The sequence below is a fragment of the Stegostoma tigrinum genome, chromosome 5 (genome assembly GCF_030684315.1).
Source record: "Stegostoma tigrinum isolate sSteTig4 chromosome 5, sSteTig4.hap1, whole genome shotgun sequence".
Taxonomy (NCBI): Eukaryota; Metazoa; Chordata; class Chondrichthyes; order Orectolobiformes; family Stegostomatidae; genus Stegostoma; species Stegostoma tigrinum.
This window is the reverse complement of record NC_081358.1, coordinates 83,255,384-83,278,075: the sequence shown is the minus strand read 5'-3', so window position 1 is coordinate 83,278,075 and position 22,692 is coordinate 83,255,384. Positions and strand designations below refer to the sequence as shown.

The 22,692-nt window shown below is 39.6% G+C and overlaps 1 protein-coding gene across 2 annotated transcripts; it reads left to right on the top strand.

The window, feature by feature from the left end:
* Positions 1-4,625: 4,625 nt before the first annotated feature.
* Positions 4,626-22,464, top strand: impa1 (inositol monophosphatase 1). Of its 2 annotated transcripts, none has more exons than XM_059646111.1 (9): positions 4,626-4,780; positions 8,130-8,227; positions 11,339-11,472; positions 11,939-12,043; positions 12,291-12,336; positions 13,870-13,978; positions 16,276-16,384; positions 20,687-20,838; positions 21,205-21,233. In XM_059646111.1, the coding sequence occupies exons 2-9, from the start codon at positions 8,147-8,149 to the stop codon at positions 21,213-21,215; spliced, it is 747 nt and encodes a 248-aa protein (XP_059502094.1). In that variant the 5' UTR covers positions 4,626-4,780; positions 8,130-8,146; the 3' UTR covers positions 21,216-21,233. The 2 variants fall into 2 exon arrangements, with proteins under 2 accessions (XP_059502094.1, XP_048385999.1); XM_048530042.2 differs by lacking the exon at positions 21,205-21,233 and adding an exon at positions 21,738-22,464 and having other exon boundaries at positions 4,627-4,780.
* Positions 22,465-22,692: the final 228 nt, after the last annotated feature.

Below are 22,692 nucleotides of genomic sequence, written 5' to 3'. Positions count from 1 at the left end.
CTAGCTTTATTCTCTCTATGTACTGTAAATAGTTTTTTGCTTATTCTTAATTTCCCTTTCTGTCTGTAATGGCCTGATGCCAGTGGAATAAAGACTCCCTGCTTCGTGGTCTCTGGGCTGTCTGTATGTTCAAATCTCATGTTACATTTCTGGTGTGGTCGGCAGGATTCCACAGCATGGGCATCAAATTATGGGAGGTAAGGTTGAAAGTCATCCAGCCAAGATAGAGTGGATAATGCAGGAGCAGGAACAGGTAACGTCCATGAGGGAGGCCAAAGCTGCTGCAAGATCATTGATGGCTCAGGTAATGGTGCAGGGAATTGGACGTTTTAGACAAACCCAAACAAATGCTGCCTATGTGTATTCCCTTGGCAATATGCAGGAATGGAGCAGTATTCCTGATTGGATGTTCCACCTGCTATTAATTAGTAGCCTGGACAGATTTGGGTGAAGACTAGTAACACCCAATGATCCGACAGGAAGACTAGATTGAGGATACACACTGGTTATGCCAACCTGAGAATACAGGTAGCATTTGTGACCAGAAAGCCTGTTGAGAAATAATGGAAGCAATATTAATGTTCAGAGAAGTCTGAAGCAGATTTTTGAAGTACTAACAAAGGTTTCTGGGGATCGCAGAGGTCTTATGAGTTGTTATAATTAACGTACAATTATCCTTCCATGCCAGTTCCCATATGAAAACATCAGTTTGCTTATTCTCTATTTTTTTTTACAAAATGCTGCTGTTCAAGATTCTCAACTTCAACTCGTGTCCCTGTGCTGTCTAGTTTTATGTTCTATAGGCAAATAGGATCAGTTTAGCATGGCATCATGGTCAGCATAACATGGGGGGCTGAAGGGCCTATTCCTGTGCTGTACTTTTTTATGCTATGTTCTAACTCACAGTTTTAGAGCCATAGTCATGGAGTCATAGAGTGTGGATGTAGACCCTTCGGTTCAACCAGTTCACACTGACCATGTTACCGTCTAAACTAATCCCGTTTGCCTGTGTTTCGCCCATAACCCTCTAAATGTTTCCTAATCATGACCTTGTCCAAAAGTGTTTTACATGTTAAAATTAGATATGCATTGACCACTTTCTCTGGCAGCTCACTCCACATAAGATCTCTGTGACAAAAAATCGCTCCCCCTGTCCTTTTTAAATCTTTCTCCTCTCACCTTAAAAATATGCCCCCTAGTTTTGAACTCCTCTATCTTAGGTCATATACCTTATCTATGTCCCTTGTGATTTCATAAACCTCAGTAAGGTCACCACTCTACCTTGTATGCTCCAATGAAAAAAGTCCCTGTCTTTCCATTCTATTTTTATACAAATAAAGAACAAAACAGGTGTACGGCAGAGGAACAGTCCCTTTGGATCTCCAAGCCTGTGCCAACCATCGTGCCCAAACTAAACTAAAAAACAAACCTTCTGCCCTTATTTGGTCCATATCCCTCTATTCCCTCCCTATTCACGTAACCATCCAGACACTTCATAAATTTCGCCAATGTGCCTGCTTCCACCACCTCCTCCTGCAGTGCATTCCAGGCTCCTACCACTCTTGGAATGAAAAACTTCCCTCGCACATCTCCCTTAAACTTTTGCTTCTCATCTTGAACCTGTGTCCCCTTGTAACTGAAATTTCAATGCCAGGAAAAAGCCTCTGACTATCAACCCTATCTATGCCTCTCATAATTTTGTATACCTCTATTCAGTCTCCTCTCAGCTGCTGTCTGTCCAGTGAAAACAGTCCTTGTCTTTTTAACGTGTTCTCATAGCCAATGCCCTTGAGACCAGGCAATACCCTGGTGAACCTCAGAGATAATAAGAACTGTAGATGCTGGAGTCAGAGATAACACAGTGTGGAGCTGGAGGAACAGCTGGCCAGGTATATTCAGAGCAGCAGGAAGCTGATGTATCAGGTCAGAGTCCTGACTCAAAACATCAACTTTTCTGATCCTCTAATGCTGCCTGGCCTGCTGTGTTCCTCCAGCTCCACGCTGTTATCCTAGTGAACCTTCTCTGCACTGACCAAAGCTTCCACATCCTTCTGGTGATGTCGCGACCAAAACTGCACATAATACTACAAATGTTGCCTAACAGGGTTTTATATAGCTGCAGAATGTTTTGCCAACTCTTGTATTCCATGCCCCAGCCGAAGAAGACAAGCATGCCATATGCCTTCTTAATCACTTTGGCTACCTGTGTTGCCTCTTTTAGGGAACTGTGGACCTGCACACCCAGATCCAGTGGTATGTTAAATTCCTAAGGGTTCAGCCATTAACATTATAACTCACACCCAAATTTAATCCTCCAAAATGCATCACCTCGCATTTGTCTGATTAAACTTCATCAGCTATTTCAGTACCCAATTTGCCAATCTATCTATGTCTTGTTGTATCCTTTCACAATCATCAGCAATGTTAGCAACTTCACCAATCTTCATATCAGCTGCAAACTTACTAATCAGACCATGCACATTTACCTCCAGAGCATTTCTATATGCTACAAACAATAGAGGGCCTAAGACTGATCCTGTGGAACATCACTTAGTTAATGGTCTCCATTCTGAAAAACACCCTTCCACTGCTACCCTCTGTCTTCTATGACCAAGCTAGTTTTGTATCCATCTAGCCAGCCAACCTTAAATCCCGTGTGATTTTCATTTTTGTACCAGGACTTTATCAAATACCTAACTAAAGTCCATATAAACTACATCCACAGCCCTTCCCTCATCAATTATCTCTGTGGCCTCTTCAAAAAATTCAATCAGTTTGGTGAGACATGACCTTCCCTCAAATCGTCCCAAACCCTCATTCCCAGCAACATTGTGGTAAATCTTTTCTGAGCCCTATCTAGTTTTCTAAGCCAAAAATGAGAAAAATAAAAAAAATACAGTGATGGCCTCTGTGTGTGTGCTTGATTAGCTTGGCGAGCAGTTATTATCTTTCCTTAGCAGTCTTTGAGAAAGTAATGGTGAGCTGCCTTCTTGAAACAGTGCAGACCATTTGCTGCAAGTAGACCCACAATGCTGATGGAGAAGCAGTTTAGGATTTTGACCCAGTGACAATTCTTATATATTTGTTGTGTAATTAGAAATACAGGTGTTTTGGAGGGTAGAGGAAAAAGCCATAAAAAGTAATATGGATGATATGGTGGATGAAATTTTAACAATTCCCTGGGTGGGAACAATCAGCGTAACTTAAAATGAAACTCTAAATTGCAGGGGAACAGTCATAGATTTCACATAGGATTAACCCTTAAAAGTTTCAAACTTTTATTTCCCCTTTTCACCACAACCAGAGACCATAACTGTCCCTCCATCAAGTTGCCCTGCAAACCTTGTTCCACTCTAAAATTGTTTATTCTTTCGGACCTGTTTTTGTTGTTAAACCATTCCTGAGAGTAGTTGGCATGGAATTACGTGTCTAAGGTATTGGATTTGTGCATCTCTTCATTGCCATTGGCAGAATAAAACAACAGTGCTACCAGATGGTTTGGCCACAATCAGTCTTTCAATCAGGTCAGCTTCAGACCTGGACGTTGCCTCACATCTATTCTCTTCAAAGGTGCTCTTGATTCATTATTTCCACATCCAGATAAAATAGGCTTGCTGGGGATCGGAAAACCTCCCTGGAAAATTGAAGAGATACTTGTTCGGGATTGGAGAGAGAATTTCTGAAAATTTGGGACAAACCATGAAGGAATCGAAAGGGACTCACAGAGGATCGGGGACAAAATTTGATGTGGAACCTAATTTTTAATGGGATAATTCACTAAATATTGCTCTGTTTAACGTTGTACTTCTGGGGAACACAACTAAGATGTTAAGTGAGGAGTTACTCTGCCAAATTTCATTGATTTGGACGTGGGCAGCAAAATGATAAAAAAAACAGAAAATGTTGAAAACCGAGCATTTCAAAGCAACGTCTGTGGTGTGAAATACAGCGGTTAACTCTTCAGCTTGATGACCTTCATGATGAAGTTTGCTGATGACACAAAGGTAAAGTGTTTGGCAAACTTGGTGAATTTCAGACGACTTTGGGAAGACTTAGGTTAGCGCAAAGACAGGCAAGTCACAAATCCCAGTGATCTGTGTGAGGAAATACATTCCTAAAGGGCAGTAGAGCTAGAGATATGCTGGATCGTGTGGGTGAACGAAGAGGTCGAAGTGATACAAAGTAACACTTGACAGTGCAAATAAAACCTCTCAGAAGGCAATGTACGTTACTAATATATACAGTGTACAGCTTGGAGTAACCGATTATTGAAGTAACACTAAAGGCACGGAAGGTGTCATAAAGTGTCAATTATGAGTTTGGGTTAAGTGTCGCTGGTGCAGGGAATTCTATAGGGATAGGTTAAAATAGAGCGCAAAGGTTATCTTTTAGTGGAAAACACAAGGCTGTGCATAAGGGAGCTGAAGGGCATCGAAATAAAATTTAATTATGTCAACAAAGAGCAGCACAGAAGAAAAGAAATTAACCACTCTACTGATTGTGTTATAAACGTCGACAGAACTTAGGTGTGCCCAATTTGGGGATCGGTTTAAGGCTGGAACGGTCTGCGGTCCTCTGCCATTGGAGATTTAGAGACAGTCCCTCTGTTTGCACATAAGCATTGCCTGATTCCGGAAGAGGTGGGTGAACAAGTACCGGGGAGGAGATACAGACAAGAGCCGGCTGAGTGAGCAAGAGCCCAGGGAGAAGAAGCAGGCAGGAGTCACATCTGAGTGAGCAGGAACCCGAGGAAGAGAAGCAGAAAAGAGTCGGACTCTGGGTGAGATGTCTCTTGGGGTTAAATGATTTTCTCCCCGAGTTACAGCCTGACAAGACGGGACCTTCCGTGTCCTGTTTAGTTGGAGGTGTTTTTACAGCTGCTTCGTTCTCTGAGCTGTAAAGGATTCCTTGCTGAAGGCCATCCTGAGCTTTCCCACTGCGGCTCGTCTGTGTAATTTTCAAAGGTCTGTTTGTCCTCGGTTGGGGATGGAAGGGGCCAAAAGACAACATTGATCTAAAATCTTCCAAACCGCTTCTGTCATTGCTTCCTGATCTGTTTCCTCAGGTGGATGACCTTGGGCTCTTAACAGAGCTCTGCAAAAGGCACTAAAATCAGACAGGTTAAAAAGGAGACAGTGAGAACTGAGGATGCTGGAGTCTGAGGTAACACAGTGTGGAGCTGGAGGAACACAGCAGGCCTGGCAGCAAGGAATTTGGATGCTTACAGCCATTTGTATTCAAAGAATTGAATTACATTTATGTAACAACTTTGTAGCCCGATGAAAATAAGTTATATTTAATATGTATGTTCTTTCATGGGATATGAATAAGGCCAGCCTTCTTGCCTGTGAGAAAGTATTGGTGAGATACCTTAATTTGTTGTCGTCCCTCTGACATAGACACTATACAGGACTTTGATAGGGCTCATGGGTGTTGCGTTCATTAAATGAAAGAAAGCGCATCAAGTATCCTGATGCTAATGATTTGTTCTTTAGTTACAGAAAGACACATTACTGCATTTCCCTTTCTGGAGAGAAGCTTGTGATTCTTTGCAATGGAACAGTTAATTATGTTTGATTTAGCTAGGCCTGAAATGTAAGAGCTGTAGATAAAGTATTTCCAAAGAAACAAAAAGTGAATGACTGAAGTAAGTTCTCTGGACTAAATATTTTGCAGAAGAGCGTGAAAGCTCATGTTGCATTTGAGGACAAGAAGAAATAGGAACAGGAGTAGCCCATCAGGCCTGTTGAGCCTGCACTGCCATTCAATAAGACCATGGCTGATCTTTTCATGGACTTGGCCCCCTAGCCTGTCCACTCACTGTAACCCTTACATTTTTGAACAGTAAAGAAATTATCGATTTTTTGCTTAAAAATATTCAATGAGGTAGCCTCAACTGCTTCTCTGGGCAGGGAATTTCACAGATTAATAACCCTTTGGGTGAAGAAGTTCCTCCTCAACTGAGTCCTAAGTCTGCTTCCCTCTTATTTTGAGGCTAAGCCCCCAGCTCTAATTTCACCTGCCAATGGAAACAACCTACCTATTACCTATTCCCTTCATAATTTTATGTTTCTATAAGATCCCCCATCATTCTTCTAAATTCCAATGAGTATAGTGCCAGTCTACTCAATCTGTCCTCATAACACAACCCTCTCAATTCCAGAGTCAACCTAGTGACCTCCTCTGCATCCCTGCCACTGTCAGTATTTCAGCAATAACTCCACATATACACAACACATTATAAGTTTGTGACTGTAAACTTTGGTGAAATATTTCAGTGCAAAGTCTAATACAGAATTCCCTGCAAGCTTACACAGCACTTATAAGACCACTAGTCAGTTTAAAAATGTTGACACTGCTTCATGTGAAGTTAAGTGATCTGCTTATCTATTAGAGTTGGAGGGTAAAACCAACAAAACAATGCTTAGGTTGCTCCCATGTCTTTTGATGGGTGACTCTAATCTGCATACCAGTTTCACCAATTTAGACAAACAAACAGTCATCAGAATTGCAAACTGCATCAAATATTTAGCTATAAGTATGCATGTCCTGTTTGTGCAAGAAATGTAACCAACTGAGACCCTAATTACATCATACTTTTGCTGATGTCGCTGTGGGCTACAATCTGTTCTTTGCATGTGCTAATGTTCATCATAAATCCTTTCTGCTATACAATAACACTCTTCATGAAAATGTTACGTATGGGATGGGTCAACTGAGCAAATTCCCTGAAACATGACAGTTTTTACAAATGTTAAACAAAGTATATAGAAAATTATATGAACAGATTGTAATGACTTCCAACTTGTCAACAAATTTTAAAATAGAATTTTTTTTCACCATTAATACTATCTGGTTGAATAGTAAACATTGTGTCAGAAAAGGACTTTTATTTCATTCCGATGTGAGCTGCACATAACTCCTTAATACGCAGCAGGCAAAAGAGTCCAAATCCAGCTTATACTGTCAAGTCTTTGGAAAGATACTTGAACCCGTTTGTGCATTACCTTGTTGTGCATTACAACAAGGACATGCCTACTGTACATACTGCTGAAGGTTTGATGCACAGTCTGCAACTTTGACAACTGTCCTTTTCTCTAAGTTGTTGAGGTTAAATTAGAGTCAGCTTACCGGTATGTTCATGTCCTGTGACAGAATGAAAAATACAATCAGCACAACTTTCTCCTGTAGTATCAATTCTTGTAATTGTTCAAGATTTATCATTCTTTTGCTTTTCCAGATGAGGGCAAGGTGAAAAGCTTTGGTAATGTTTCTTTTTTCAACAAAACAAATATTGGTCATGAGATGTGATGAATTTTCAGAACTCATTTCCACAAAATGTGGTGCAAAAGGAGGCCTTAAGTATTTTGATGTCAGAAGTAGATTATTGATCATTTTACACCCGTTTGCTTATTGAAGATGGACAGTAATGTAGAATAATCAGATCAGGTATGACCTTATTAAATGGAGGAGCATGCTTGAAGGTCTGATTGGCCTACTTTTCTTCTGTATTTGCATTTTCAGATAAAGTGATTTCTTGAAGTCCGTAGGTCTTCCAGTTTTGTGACTTGCTTTACTATTTCAGTTGCCTCTGATTTTCTGTTTATCAATTGGAGTAGATTATTATGAACTTGTGCAGAATTCTGTACAGATTAGGAAAACTATGTGCAACCTCAAAACACAGAAATGAAATTTGGTCGGTGAATTTTGTTTTTCTTAAACCTTGCAGTGCAGGAAATATTATTACTCAATACAAAAGCAAATGTAGAATTTAATAACATAGCTTGCGACACTGTGCACAGTGGTTAGCTTTACAAATTGTAAAATTGCACAGTTTAAGATTGTGCAATATGAGTGAAAAAGTACATAGGCAGAATCCGCTAAGATACTATTACAGAAAACCTTAAAACATGGATATTATTGTGTACAGTGGTAAATTTTAGTATCGATTAATATTTGTTGTTTGTATTTTCCAAAAGCTTGGTTAAAATCTCCCACTTAAAAGCTCAGAATAAGTTTGAGTCTGTCTATGAATAATCTTATAGTGATGATAAATAACCTGATTTGCTTGAAATGTATGACTGCTCAGAAGAAATTAATTCTTTCAAATTATGACTTTGTTTACACAGGGATTCACAGTTGAAAGATGGCAAGCAAGTGTGCCTCATCAGATCCATGGCAAGATTGTATGGAAGTTGCAGTTACTATTGCCCGAGAAGCTGGGGCTGTAAGTAAATTATGAAATTTGAGTTCTGCACATTTTCTGAGATCAGTAATACTTGTCCACAAATCCTAAATTGTCTAAAGAAATAAAAGTCTAATTTTAAACATTCAACTGGATAAATAATGTTATAAAATAACTTTAAGCTTATGCTTTTCTTTGTTCCATTATAGTAGCTCAGGATGAAAACATGACCGTCATAAATTGTAACAAAAGTTTTTTTTCTAAAGTTCAAGCCTTTCGTCAAAGTAAAAATTGAAAGACTTCCTTGCTCTGTAAGCACGGATTTGTGTTTCCAAGAAACTATTCTACCTGAGAGAGGATAAATTTGATTTCTTGCCTTGGCAGGAAATGTAGCTTTAACTTTTTTTGTCTTTGTACATAATTGGTTGAGGATTTTACAGACTCCTGTGAGATAAGAGGACAAACTGGTGAGGAAGGGAGATGTGAAATTGGGCATCATGTGGGTGCTGTGCCCTTCTGTCTAGCTGTGAGGTAACTGAATCCTTTTCAGTGGTCATTTAACATTTAGTCCCTCCATCATGTGCCTTGAATGAGCATCTTCTTGGCAGAGAAATCTTCATCGCTTTTATGTCATTTTTCTAGCCCAGCTGTTGTCCTTTTTACCCTGAGTTTTGGATGTCTCAGAAAGAAGAAAGCTTCTAGCTGACTTTGTTATGAATTTTCTGGCTGGTGGTGTCAGATTTTCCATTAGCCTCCCAAAGCTTGATTGGGAAATGGACGACAGTGTTCTTGATTGCGCTACGTGTGCATATTAACAGTGGTTCTTGGAATTTTTGTCATTTTAATGATAACGTTAATAGACTACTGACATTTCAAACTGCTAATCAATAAAGAGATAGTGGAAACTGCAGATGCTGGAGAATCCGAGATAACAAGGTGCAGAGCTGGATGACCACAGCAGGCCGAGCAGGAACGCTGACGTTTCAGGCCTAGAGGGTATAGGCTGAAACATCAGCTTTCGTGCTCCTAAGATGCTGCGTAGCCTGCTGGGTTCATCCAGCTTTACACCTTGTTATCTCTGCTAATCAATAAACTTCACTTTAATGCATTAGCAACTAAACCCAATGGAAACCACGACTACAACTTCAATAAATTAAAAACTAGGAGTCACATGTAGATAGGATAGTGTAGAAGGCATTTGGTATGCTGGCCTTTATTGGTCAGTGCATTGAGTATAGGAGTTGGGATGTCATGTTGCAGCTGTAAAAGTCATTGATGAGGCCACTATTGGAGTACTGCCTGCAATTCTGGTCTCCCTGCTGCAAGAAGGATGTTGTGAAACCTGAAAGGGCTCAGAATAGATTTACAAGGATGTTGCCAGGGTTGGAGGGTTTGAGCTATAGGGAGAGGCTGGGGCAGTTTTCCCTGGAGCGTCGCAGGCTGAGGGGTGACCTTATAGAGGTTTATAAAAATTGTGAGGGGAATGGATTGGGTAAACAGACAAGGCCTTTTCCCTGGGGTAGGGGAGTTCAAAACTAGATGGCATAGGTTTAAGGTGAGAGGTAAAAGACTTAAAAGGGACCGAAGGGGCAACTTTTTCATGCAGAGGGTGGTGCGTATGTGGAATGAGCTGCCAGAGGAAGTGATAGGGTTTGGTATGATTACAACATTTGAAAGGCATCTGGATGGGTATATGAATAAGAAAGGTTTAAAGGGATCTGGGCCAAATGCTGGCAAATAGGACTACATCAGTTTAGGATAGCTGATCGGCATGGACAAGTTGGACCAAAGTGTGATTTTAAATGATCGACTGCTCCACTGATAATATGGTGTAATATGATATGGTGTTACTATTTTGCATCTTCTGCTACTAGCTGCCCCCTAAAAATCTAATCCAATTGTTTTTAGCGCCCACAACATGTAATACTTGAGCCAAAAAAAAATGTACGTAAAGGAGGTTGGCATAACTGCACAACTCTGAGAGGGACTAGCCTTTATCAGTCATTGAACTGCTGAAATTTTACATGGTGTGATTCATATATTTTGGAATATATGTGAAAATCGGATATGTATTTAAATAGGTTTGCTGCTAATGTATAAATGTGCAGGAGTATCCACACATATAATGTTGAAGCAATGTGCAAATAAGATACTCCCAGTTTTATTATTGTGATGATTATTTGGTTAGTGTACTTTGTCAATTATAGTGTGTTTGGTGTATTTTGCTACTTGAACATGTATTGTTCACTCAAATAGCTTTGCTGAATTTCACTAGGTTTAGTTGAGCACTTTTCTTATTTAACTAGGTCCTAGAATCCCTACAGTGTGGAAACAGGCCCTGCGGCCCAGCAAGTCCACACTGACCCCCAGAGCATCCCACCCAGACCCATTTTCCTAGTCTACACATCCCTGAACACCATGGACAATTTAGCACGCCCAATCCACCTAACCTGCGTGTCTTTGGACTGTAGGAGGAAACTGGAGTACCTGGAGGAGACCCACGCAGACACGGGGAGAATGTGCAAACTCCACACAGACAGTCACCTAAGGGTGGGATCGAACCCAGATCCTTAGCACTGAGAGGCAGTAGTGCTAATCACTGAGCCACCCTGCTGTTCAACTAATCTAAATGCTTAATTTTGTCAAACTTTTAGAAAATGCCAAGTCGAGGCAGAAGTATTAATATTAGGGAGAAAAATACTTATGTGATGGAGGAAAAAGTGAAGATATTTTATTTTCAAGAGTTAATGGTGCTTGTCTTTTCCCTAGGATGGGGAATTTCAAGACTAGGGGATACATTTTTAAGGCGAGAGGAGAGAGATTTAAAAAGACATGCGGAAAATTTCTTTTACACAGAGGGTGTTTTGTGTTTGGAATAAACTTCCAGAGGAAGTGGTGGAGGTGGGTACAATTACAATGTTTAAAAGACATTTGGATAAGCACATGAATAGGAAATTTTTGGAGTAGGCACGTGGGAGTAGTTTAGCTCAGCTTGGACTGAAGAGTCTGTTTCCGTGCTGTATGTCTCTATGCCTATAAACTGAAATGCAAATTTTGTTCCTGTAGGAAATTGCAAGGTTGAATAACAGATAAAATGAGGGAGTTTCATGGAATTCTGTTCACTATTTTTCATTAAATTACTTATTATTTTAGGTAATTTGTGATGCTTTGAGAAAAGAAAAGAACGTTCAGGTGAAAAGCTCTCCTGCAGACTTGGTAACCGAAACTGATCAAAATGTCGAGAAAATGATTATAGGCACGCTAAAGGAGAAGTTTCCTTCTCACAGGTAAAGAATGTTGCAATAATCTGAGTGGGAGGTGAAATAGTAATCATTACTACAACCAATTAATATAATACAAAAAAATGCTCATTTCTACGTTTCCAAGTGAAATTTTGTGCATACACAGTAGTTTGGGATGAAATGCCAGTGTTAATCAATATTTTGTATATTCTCTGTGCTCTTAACAAAACCTTATAATTTCACGAAGAAACAGATATTTTGCAAAGACTATAACAATCTTTTTTACCTATTTTTTTCGTAAAGAAACTGCTGACATAAACTCATTTTTTTAGTGAAAATGTATGACCTAGTTTGATTATGAGTACTTTGAGAATTTGCTTTCAAGGCTTCAACATGATAATGTGAAGAAAGTATTTGTTGGTGATAGCTGGTGAAATGTGAAAGTTCTGCAGATTTTCAATAAACTACAGAATGGTTAAAAGTTTAATACCTTGCTGTGACTTTATTTCAGTTTTATTGGTGAAGAGTCAGTTGCAGATGGAGCAGCAAGTATCCTTACGGATAATCCAACATGGATAATTGATCCCATTGATGGAACTACTAATTTTGTCCATAGGTATGATATTTGGCTGGGAAAGTCTGTGCTTTTGGATAAGTGTGCACTTTTGAGCTGTATAGATCCGATTAAATTGAAGTTGATTTTCTAGAAAGCGCTTGAGGAATGCTGTCTAAATATGATTCATTATTTCTAAGTATCACCGATGAATCTCTAAAACATTTTATTTGGATACTTTAAGATGATTGATGGGAAATTAGCAAAAGTGGATATTGTTCATTGATCTGAAATAATTCTGTTTTCTCAGGTTTCCTTTTGTAGCAGTTTCGATTGGCTTTTCTGTGAACAAACAGGTAAATCGTACATCATGTATTCATTTTAATTATTTTGCTCTGAATATATTCTGCTATCAGTGTATGAATGATTTAACAGTGAGAAGCAATTGAGACAATTGTAAGCAGCGAGAAAGTTTTAATGTATGTGACATGCTACATATATCACACTTATTGGGATGAACTATCTCTTGCCTGTACTGGCATCCTGTCCAAGAGTGACTCAAATTTAAAATTCTGTTTTTCGGTATTCAAACTCAACTTGGCCTTGAATCATATTATCTTTAGGACTGTGAATTTTTAGAATTCTCTATCCAAGAGTGTGAAAGATGCTCCATTATTGTCTAAATTTAACAAGGAGTTTTTGTGTCACAACGAATTGAAAGATTTGGGGCTATTAGTGGGAGAGTGGAAATGAGTGAGAATATCAGCATTTGGCCATATTGAATGATGGAGGATGTTTGAGAAATTGATTGGTCTATACTCTTCCTTCTTCTTGTGATCTTTTGTGTCTGTTTTAATATCTCATCCTCCTCCATGTTCTGCAACCCTCCATGAACTCTGCATTGCTCTAACACAAGCTTTTTGTGAATTCCCTCTCACCTTATCCTGCCATTGGTGACTGTGTCTACAACTATCCAAATCTAGGGTCTAGAGTTTCCTCAGTAAATTGTTTTATCATTTTATGTTACTCCTTGACAAAACATTTGTTGACTGGCTACAATGCCAACTTGTTTTAGTTGGTATCAGATTTTACCTGATTAAGTTACTGTGAAGCAGCTTTGTATTTGTTACTGTGTTAAAATCACATTCTAAATGCAAGTCGTTATTGAATTGTATCTCCATATTTATTTTTTGAATTCCACATGGTAATTTTAACAGATGAAGCTAATAGATAAACAACTGCACCTCCCAATCACAAATCATTTCAACTCCACCTCCCAGTCCTTAGATGAAATGTCTGTCCCGGGCCTCCTGCAGTGCCACAGCAATGCCACCCAAAGGTAGCAGGAACAGCAACTCATATTCTGCTTTGGAACCCTGTAGCCTAATGGTATCAATGTGGATTTCACAAGCTTCAAAATCTCCCCTCCCCCCACTGCATCCCAAAACCAGCCCACCTCGTCCCCACCTCCCTAACCTGTTCTTCCTCTCACCTATCCCCTCCTCCCACCTCAAGCCGCAACCCCATTTCCTTCCTACTAACCTCATCCCGCCCCCTTGTCCTGTCCGTCCTCCCCGGACTGACCTATCCCCTCCCTACCTCCCCACCTATACTCTCCTCTACTGGCTCCATCCCCGCTTGTTTAACTTGTCTGTCTCCTCTCCACCCATCTTCTCCTCTATCCATCTTCAATCCACCTCCCCCTCTCTCCCTATTTATTTCAGAACCCTTTCCCCATCCCCCTTTTCTGATGAAGGGTCTAGGCGCGAAACATCAGCTTCTGTGCTCCTAAGATGCTGCTTGGCCTGCGGTGTTCATCCAGCTCTGCACTTTGTTATCTCAGATTTTTTAATGTACTGAGTCTCCCATTTTCTGTTTATTGCGTGTAGAGTGAAATTGGTATTGTTTATAGCTGTGTGGAAGACAAGATGTACACAGCGCGAAAAGGACAAGGCGCATTCTGCAATGGGAAACGATTGAAAGTGTCTGGACAAGAGGGTGAGTTGGTTAGTTTTTTTGGATTGCTTCTGGTTGCAAGAATGGTAAATTGGTATGGCATCTTTGATAGGTAATTATGAAGAGTGAGTTTGAGGCTCCCTCGTATTGAAGCTTCAAGAATGAAATGGTAATTGAAGATATGGCTGCCTAAAGATGGGATTAGTTAGAGGAAAAAAGAAAATAGGGTGGTGTCATGCACGGTGATGCTCAAAATTATGTCCGATAGCAGATTTTAATTTCAACCTTCATAATTTTAATTATATTGGAAATGTGATTACCTTCTGAATTTTAAAATAATGCTCATGAAAATTGTAGTATTGAATTTGAAGTAGCATCGTGGATTTGCTTGCTTCTTGCCTGTGACATTAGATACAACAGAGACAAAACCCCGTCTGTCTTTGTTTTCAGATAAGATGTTTCTCCCATGTTTTGGGGATACAAAAGAATGTTTTAATTTAAAAATCTTTAGCCATTGCCTAGACAACACAGACAAATTGTAAATACCTCTCTATGAGCAGTTGTAAATTATCACAGGCAGAAAGTTAGTGGGACATGTTTTGTCCCATCTGTAGTGCAGTATCTGGAATACGTTAAAGAGTGGGAATTGATGTAATTGCTTTCATATGCACATTTGTCAATTCCTAATGTGTCATAGATTTATAAGTATCTTTTTTTAATTGCAGGCTCCTTTTGTGAGTAGCCATTGATTTACATTCATCCATGCAGATGTAGATATTCTGTGTCCACAGTGATTCCTGTACAAAATAATGACACTGTTAAGACTTGACCTTATGGCTAGAGTTCAATTTCTTGCATCCCGAATGGATTATTTCGGGTGGATTACTGTTACTTTACGTAACACATATTCTCAGGATGTCCAGTAGTATTTCTGTACCGATGAATCACTTTTTAAAGTGTAGTTCATTCTGAAATTCTATTTCTGACAAGCCAACTATTTGAACCCCATCATCACTGGAGCTCCTATAATAGAAAGTAAGTAGAAATGTTGTTTTGATTTAGGATAAAGAGGCAGTAGATGTAGCTGTATCTCAGGTATATGATTTAAGGCAGCCCATATTTTGTAGGTTAACACTGAATCCCAATTCCTTATAGTAAAGTCTCACAAACAGTACTGTAATGAGACAGGTTAATGTGAGATTTTATTTGATTATTTATATTATGTGCTCAGATCATATTATAGTATTAATTTTTTTTCACCCTTTCCTGACCTTTGTCCAAAAATTGATGAACTAATAAAAGAATGTCATTAGATCTTGGTAGATTTAGTTGCTTGTAGAGGTCAACTTTTTTTAATCCCCCTGTGGGAAGTTGATGTAACATTTATTGCCCTTCTCTAGTTGCCCTTGAGAAGGTGGCGGTGAGCTGCCACCTTGAACCTCTGTGGTCCACGTGCTATCGGTAGAGCCACAATGCTGTTAGGGAAGAAATTCTAAGATGTTGATCCAGTGACAGTGAAGGAAGACTATTTCCAAGGCAGAATAGTGAATGGCTTGGAGGGGAACTTGCCAGTGGTGGTGAGGGCATCACTGGCTAGGCAGCATTTATTGCCCATCCCCAAATGCCCAAAGGGCAGTTACGAGTCAGCCACGTTACTGTGGGTCTGGAGTGACATTTAGGCCAGACCAGTTAAAGAAGGCAGTTTCCTTCCCTGAACGGCATGAGTGAATCAGATGGATTTTTCCAACAATTGACAATGGATTCACAGTTACCATTAGATTCTTAATTCCAGATACTTATTATGAATTCAGATTTCACCAACTGCCATGGCAGGATTCAAACTTTTGAACCCAGGTTACCAAATGTTACCTGAGTCTCTGGATTAACAATCCAGTGGTATTACCACTGGGCCATCACTTCCCCAGTGTATCTGCTGCCTTTGTCCTTCGAGATGAAAGTGATCATTGGTTTGGAAGGTGCTGTCTAAGAATCTTTGGTGAATATCTGCAATGTATCTTGCTGATGGTGCATACTGGTGCCACTGATGTTGGAGGTGGAGGGAGTGGATGTTTGTGAATGTGGTCCACAAGCAGGCTGCTTTGTCCCGGATGGTGTCAGCTGCAGAAAAAATCAAATATGTAGAGTATATCAAGAATATAACAACCTACAAGGGAATTAGGGAGTGTGAATTAGTCTTATAAGGCAGGTTAATGCTGATGCATCATTTACAAGTTCCTGAGAAGCTGTCTGTATCCATGCCCAGGAGCAGATTTGCGATAAATTGATATTCATTATGCCACACTTTTAATTGAATAATCATTTGCCTTTTAAATTTGTAGACATCAGCAAAGCTCTTATAGTAACTGAGCTTGGATCAAATCGCACACCTGAAGTTTTAAAGACGGTCCTTTCAAATATGGAAAAACTAATCTCTATTCCGAGTCATGGGTAGGTATTATGACGTCTTATATCATTTGTGAGAGCAAACTTCTGTGTTTGGGGACCATAGTTCATTCAGCTAAAACTTTAGCTGGAATAGATGAAATGTTTACAGTTTTCTTTGCTAGAAACTCCTAGAATGAACTAAGGTTACACTTCTGAGACCAGAATTCCAGTCTAGTCTACACTAGTGGGTGAGCGTCCCAAACTTATTACTGACTGTTGAGGTCCTACTGAAAATGTGTTCTAGTCATCTCAAATCCAACATTGAGGTGTGTGTTAAAAGTAAGAGGGTAGAGTGTAATGGTACAGAAGGGCAAAATGAATAGATGACACCAAACTTGAATTTTAAAAACCGTCAGAATATAATTATGATGTTTCGAAGTCTGTCAATTTTACTCTGCAAAACATGAAGTTGGGAAGAGGACAAAATCATTGTTATGAATCAAGAAGTGGGGAAGAATAGAGTTTTGGGTTGGTAACAAATTACGAGAAGACCTGTCATGGAGAACAAACATACTTCTGATGTCAGCATTGACAATACATGTGTGGCAGAAGGTGCATTTAGAATTTGTGAGACAAATGGAGAATCATGGAATCCCTACAGTATAGAAGCAGGCCATTCAACACATTGAGTCCATACAAACCCTCTGAAGGGTATCCACCTCCCTTACCTTATCCCTACATTTCCCATGACTAATTCACCTAGCTTGCACATCCCTGGACATTGTGGGCAACTTAGCATTGTCAATCCACCTAACCTGTTCAGCTTTGAACTGTTGGAGGAAATTGAAGTGTGTGGAGGTAACCAACATAGACACAGGGAGAATGTGCGGACTCCACACAGATAGTCATCTGAAGCTAGAGTTGAACTTGGGTCTCTGGCGCTGTGAGGCAGCAGTGCTACCTACTGAGCCAACGTGCTCCCCCACTGACTAGATGGTGGCAGGAGCAAAGGGAAGAGAGCTTTGGGAGGTGGGGGAAACAGAATGATGTGAACTGATTTTTTGTAAGTACCTTCCAGGAATATGCCAGACGTGTTTGCTGAGTGATTCTCTCGGTAAACCTGCAGTGTTGAATCCAGGACAGACTTGGCCTTCTGGAGGCCAATGTTTGAATGTATTTTGTGAGAGTTTGATTTGAGTTCAGTTGTTATTGAGGCCAAAAGTGTTCAGGGTTTTTCTTTCAATAATCATCCACTGGGATGTGGGTATCACTGTATAGGCTAGCATTTATAGTTGCCCTTGAAGGTGGTGATGAGCTGCATTTGCTGTAGGTAAGCAGGAGGGAGGTCCAGGATTTTGATCCAGTGACACTAAAGGAATGACGATTTATTTCCAAGTCAGGACGTTGAGAGACTCGGAGGGGAACTTGCAAGTGGGGTGTTCCCATACATCTGGTGTCCTAAACTTCCGGATGGAAGTGGGAGTGATTTTGGAAGATGATGCTGAAGGAGCCTTGCTGAATTTCTACAGTGCAGCTTGTAGATAGCACACATTGCTGTTACTGGGTGTCAGTGTTGGTGACTGAATGTTTGTGGTTGTGGTGTCAGTCAAGTGCTGCTTTGTTCAGGATGGTGTCAAGCATCTTGGGTATTGTTAGAGTTACTTCATTCCAGCAAGAGGAGAGTATTCCATCACACTCAAGTCTTGTACCTTGTAGACAGATCTCTTTGCAAGTTAATGAGTTGAGTTACTTGCTGTGGGATTAGTAGCCTGTGATCTGCTCTTGTAGCCATTGTAGTTTATATTGAAAGTTCAGGTCAGTGGTAATGCCTAGGATGTTAATATCTGGAGATTCTTTGATGGTAACATCATTGAATATAAAGGGGCAGTGGTTAGATTCTGCTGTTTTCAAGGTGGTCAGTGCCTGGCACTTGTTTGGCACAACTGTTACTTGCCACTTGTCAACCCAAATCTGGATACTGTCTAGATAAGAGTTGTGAATGGTGCTGAACATTGTGCTATCATCAGTGAATATCCCATTTCTCACCTTAATGATAGCTGAATATAGTTGGACCTAAGACGTGACCCTGAGAGTTCCCGCAAGGGTGTCCTGGAGATGAGATAACACCATCCATCAACCACAACTATCTTCCTTTGTGCTAGTTATCACTCCAACTTTGGGAGAGTTTTGACCCTGATTCCCATCAATTCCAGTTTTGTCCGGGCTCTTTGACATCACACTTGGTGAAATGTGGTCTCAATGACAAGGACTGTCATTCTCTCCTCAGCACTGGAATTCAGCTATTTTTCTCCCCGTTTGAACCAAGCCTGTAATGATGTTAGGAGTTGACTGGCCCTGCAGAGCCCAAACTGGAAATCAGTGAGTTGGTTATTGCTAATCAAGTGGACAATTGATTGATAGCAAAGTTGACGATCCCTTCCGTCATTTTACTGATTTGTCCTGCTTTTTATGAGCAGGGCATACCTGGGCAATTTTCCACATTGTCAAGTTAATTCCAGTGTTGTAACTGTATTGAAATCGCTTGGCTAGGGGTGAGGCAAGTTCTGGAGCACAAGTCTATTCCAGAACCTTCTCAGGTTCCATCTTGCAGTATCCAGTTTCTCCAAGCATTTCTTGATGTCATGTGGAGTGAATTTCATTGGCTGAAGACTTGCAAAAATAAATGAATAAGCATGGGTTTGCCAAAGAAAGGAATTTTGTTTGAGTTGGCAAGACATCAATAAATCATACTTGAGGAATGGATTCAAGGTGTTTTGTTGCTTCTTTTAGTATGGACAACGTCAGAATTGCAAATTTGGAGTAGGCTGCCAGAGGAAGTGGTGGAGGCTGGTACAATTACAACATTTGAAAATGCATCTGGATGGGTATATAATTAGGAAGGATTTGGTAGGACGTGGACCAAACACTGGCAAATGGGACCGGATCAATTTAGGATGTCTGGTCAGCATGGAAGGGTTGGACCGAAAGGACTATTTCCCTGTTGTATAACTCTATTACTCCTTCTATCCGAATGCTGTAGGTGGGTTCAAAACAGAAGTTTGACTCTCAGTTGGACCCAACAGTCTTTACTTCAAATACCTTTCACATTAGTTTTCCCCACGAAACTAGATAGCACATATTCAAATTCCACTGATAAGGATGAAATTCAATGAGTGTCACAGCTTTACAAGTCATCAAAATAAACTTATTTGAATTCAGCATGACATGACCTTATCTTTTACCTTATCATACAATTTGTTTAGGCTACTTGCTGAGCAGAGAAGTTGCAATTATTTATTTTCTTAAATTCACGCTAACCATGTTTTACAGCCTCTTTATAGTCCCCTACCATGCTATGTGTGCCTTGGTGCTCTCTTAGAGGTTGTCTGTTTATACCATTTTATTGCTTTATCTTCCCTGCCAATGAAGTGGGTCTCTTTCACTGTCTAAGATTGACTGCTCATAAGAATTCAGCTAAATCTCTTCATGTTAGTTTGTACATTGCATTTTTACTTTTACAATACTCATATAGGTATGTGTAACATGTAATGACAGTTACCTGAATAGATTTGATTATTGTGGGATTCTTCTCCTTTTTCTTCTGGTTCTTGCTAAACTACAAACTCCGTGCTGGTTGTTACTAGATGTCTGTTATCTTTTCAAGGGTATTCTTTACCGAACTGTCTCTGTACAAACGTCTGCAGCAGTGTGCTCATAACAGGACTCTTTGTGTATTAATTGTAAGATTTTTTTTGTGCTATCTCAGTCGTTACCTTGAATTTATCCAATCCACAAAGCTACATTTATCCTAATATATGTTCTCACTTTAATACTGAACAGCCATTGCTTCAGTTTACAAAAAATTGTATGCCACTTTTATGTTAGCTTAAAAATCTACAGGCAACCATTTTTGTCACCTTTAGTCATGGGCTGCCCCAACACATCGTCAGCACTCGGCTTCCACCTATTTATGCACTATTCACAATCTTTGCTTCAGTAGTTCTCTTTCCTCGTGCAAGTTATTAATATATAATTAATTGTGTCCCCAGCATTGATACCTGTGGTCCTTCACTGTTACAGGTTGCCATCCTGAAAATGTCTCCTTTTCAGGAGGCTTTGCTCCTCCCTAACTTTGTAATCTCATCTAGTCCCATAACTCTGAGAATGTGCACTAATCTAATTCTGGCTGCTCTGATTTAACTTGTTACACCATTGGTGGCCATGTCATTGGCTGCCTGGGTCCTGTGCTCCGGAATTTCCTCCCTCCACTGTTCTATCCTCACTTACGACAGTCCTTAAAACCACACTGTAGTATGTGGAAGAGATGTTTTGACTTCCATTCTTTTAAATATTTTTGTATTTTAGAGTTCGAGCTCTGGGAACTGCAGCTGTAAACATGTGCATGGTGGCAACTGGTGGTGCAGACGCCTACTATGAGATGGGTATTCACTGCTGGGATATGGCAGCAGCTGCACTCATCGTTTTGGAGGCTGGTGGTGTTGTGCTGGATATATCAGGTAGTTTTGGGACAACTATGCACACAACCTGAACTTGTCAGCATGGATTTTCTGATAATATGAATGGATTCAAATCATTTTTATAAAAACCGAAGTACTTTTAGATTTAGCAAATTTGAACCAAGTGTCTTGCTAGGTAATACCCAGAGGGTAGTTAAGAGTTGACCACCTTTTTTTTGTGGGTCTGGAGTCATACATAGGCCAGACCAGGAAAGGATGGTAGATTTCCTTGCCTGATAGGAAACTAGTGAACCCATTACTGGGACCAGATTTCAATTCCAGATGAATTTATCAAACTTGAATTCCTATAGTGCTGTTGCCAGACCAGTCACAGTACCATATTCATCCATGCCTTTTCTATTCCAGTGCTCTGCTGAAAGGCTTCCAATCCACAGTAAGTTTCACATAATCAGAAACCCTGATGCTGATATAATGTTTTGCTCAACATTGCTCCCATCTTCATTGACTTATAATAGTTCCAGGACTCCCAGTGCCTCAAAATTTAAAATCCCTGTCTCTGTGTTGAACTCCTCTCTGAGCAAACTGTTAAAATCTGATTGTTTGCCACAGCAGCTTTTTTCAGATTATGCTTCTATGATGTGCCTTAGGATGGCTTTCATTATAACAGTGCTATATAATTGCAGGGTGTTTTCCCCATTTAATACATTCAACACAGTATAAAATTGCAAGTACACTAATAATCTTTGGAAGAAAATCCATTATCTGCTGGAGTCTTGAGGATTGCTGTTAGAATTGTAGATTATGTCACCATTTTAATCTATTCTTAACTTTATGTCTTTAAAGGTTATTTTGAGTCAAACTTTAAAGATCACCTACAACCGTGAGAACACATTGTTATATCCCCCTTCTTCTCATGACACTTTGTTTTATCCTTTCAGGAGGACCATTTGATCTGATGTCACGCAGAGTGATTGCTGCAAGTAGCAGAGCCATTGCGGAGAGAATAGCAAAAGAAGTGCAGATAATCCCCTTTCAGAGAGATGATCAGAAGGAATGAGAATCTATTTTTAAAAAAAACTGGTATTGAGAAATACATTTACTCCGATTTAAATAGATTTTCAGTCTTTCATTTGCCAATGTAATAAGAATACCTTTGAACTCATCAGGTGGAACAGATGAACTTCAATTTCAGTGGTCGATGTACCTCATACTGTAACGCGATAATCATCAATATTTTACAATAAAAGAATTTCCGGCTTCTGTGGAAGCTGATTTAAATGCAACTAGAATTTGAATTACTGCAACCAGTAGTCTATGTGGACATTTCCTCGCTTGCTATCTTTTGAAGTATATGAACATATTCCTTAATTGTTTTGATAATGAATGTTGATGAGAGCGTAAATTGAATGCAACAAATACATTATTTTAGGGTAGTGTTTCTACATTGGTTGCAATGCAGAATCGCAGCTAACTGACATAAATTGCAGTAATAACAATGCAGCTAATTGACATAAAATTTTGTCTAAAATTGCACCCATTTTTATAACTGTTTTCTTAAGTTTCTAATCAAATTTACTTTTATATTGACAAGTCCAAATTTTATCATGGAGCAATAAAATTGGACTGTTAAAATGGTACATATTAAATAAATTGTTTTAGAAGATATTCTTTGTATTTGAGTTCTAACTTTATATAGTTTGATTTAATATAGCTGAACTTGTGTTTATCACAAGAAATAAGCACTTTACTCAGTGTCCAATCAACATATGAATAATCTGAGTTTAGGATAATGAAAATGAATTCCCAAAAATATCAAGGATAATTTGTTGGTTATTCATACAATACACAGTTGCCTAATTATAAAACGTATAAACATTGACAGAGAGATAAAGT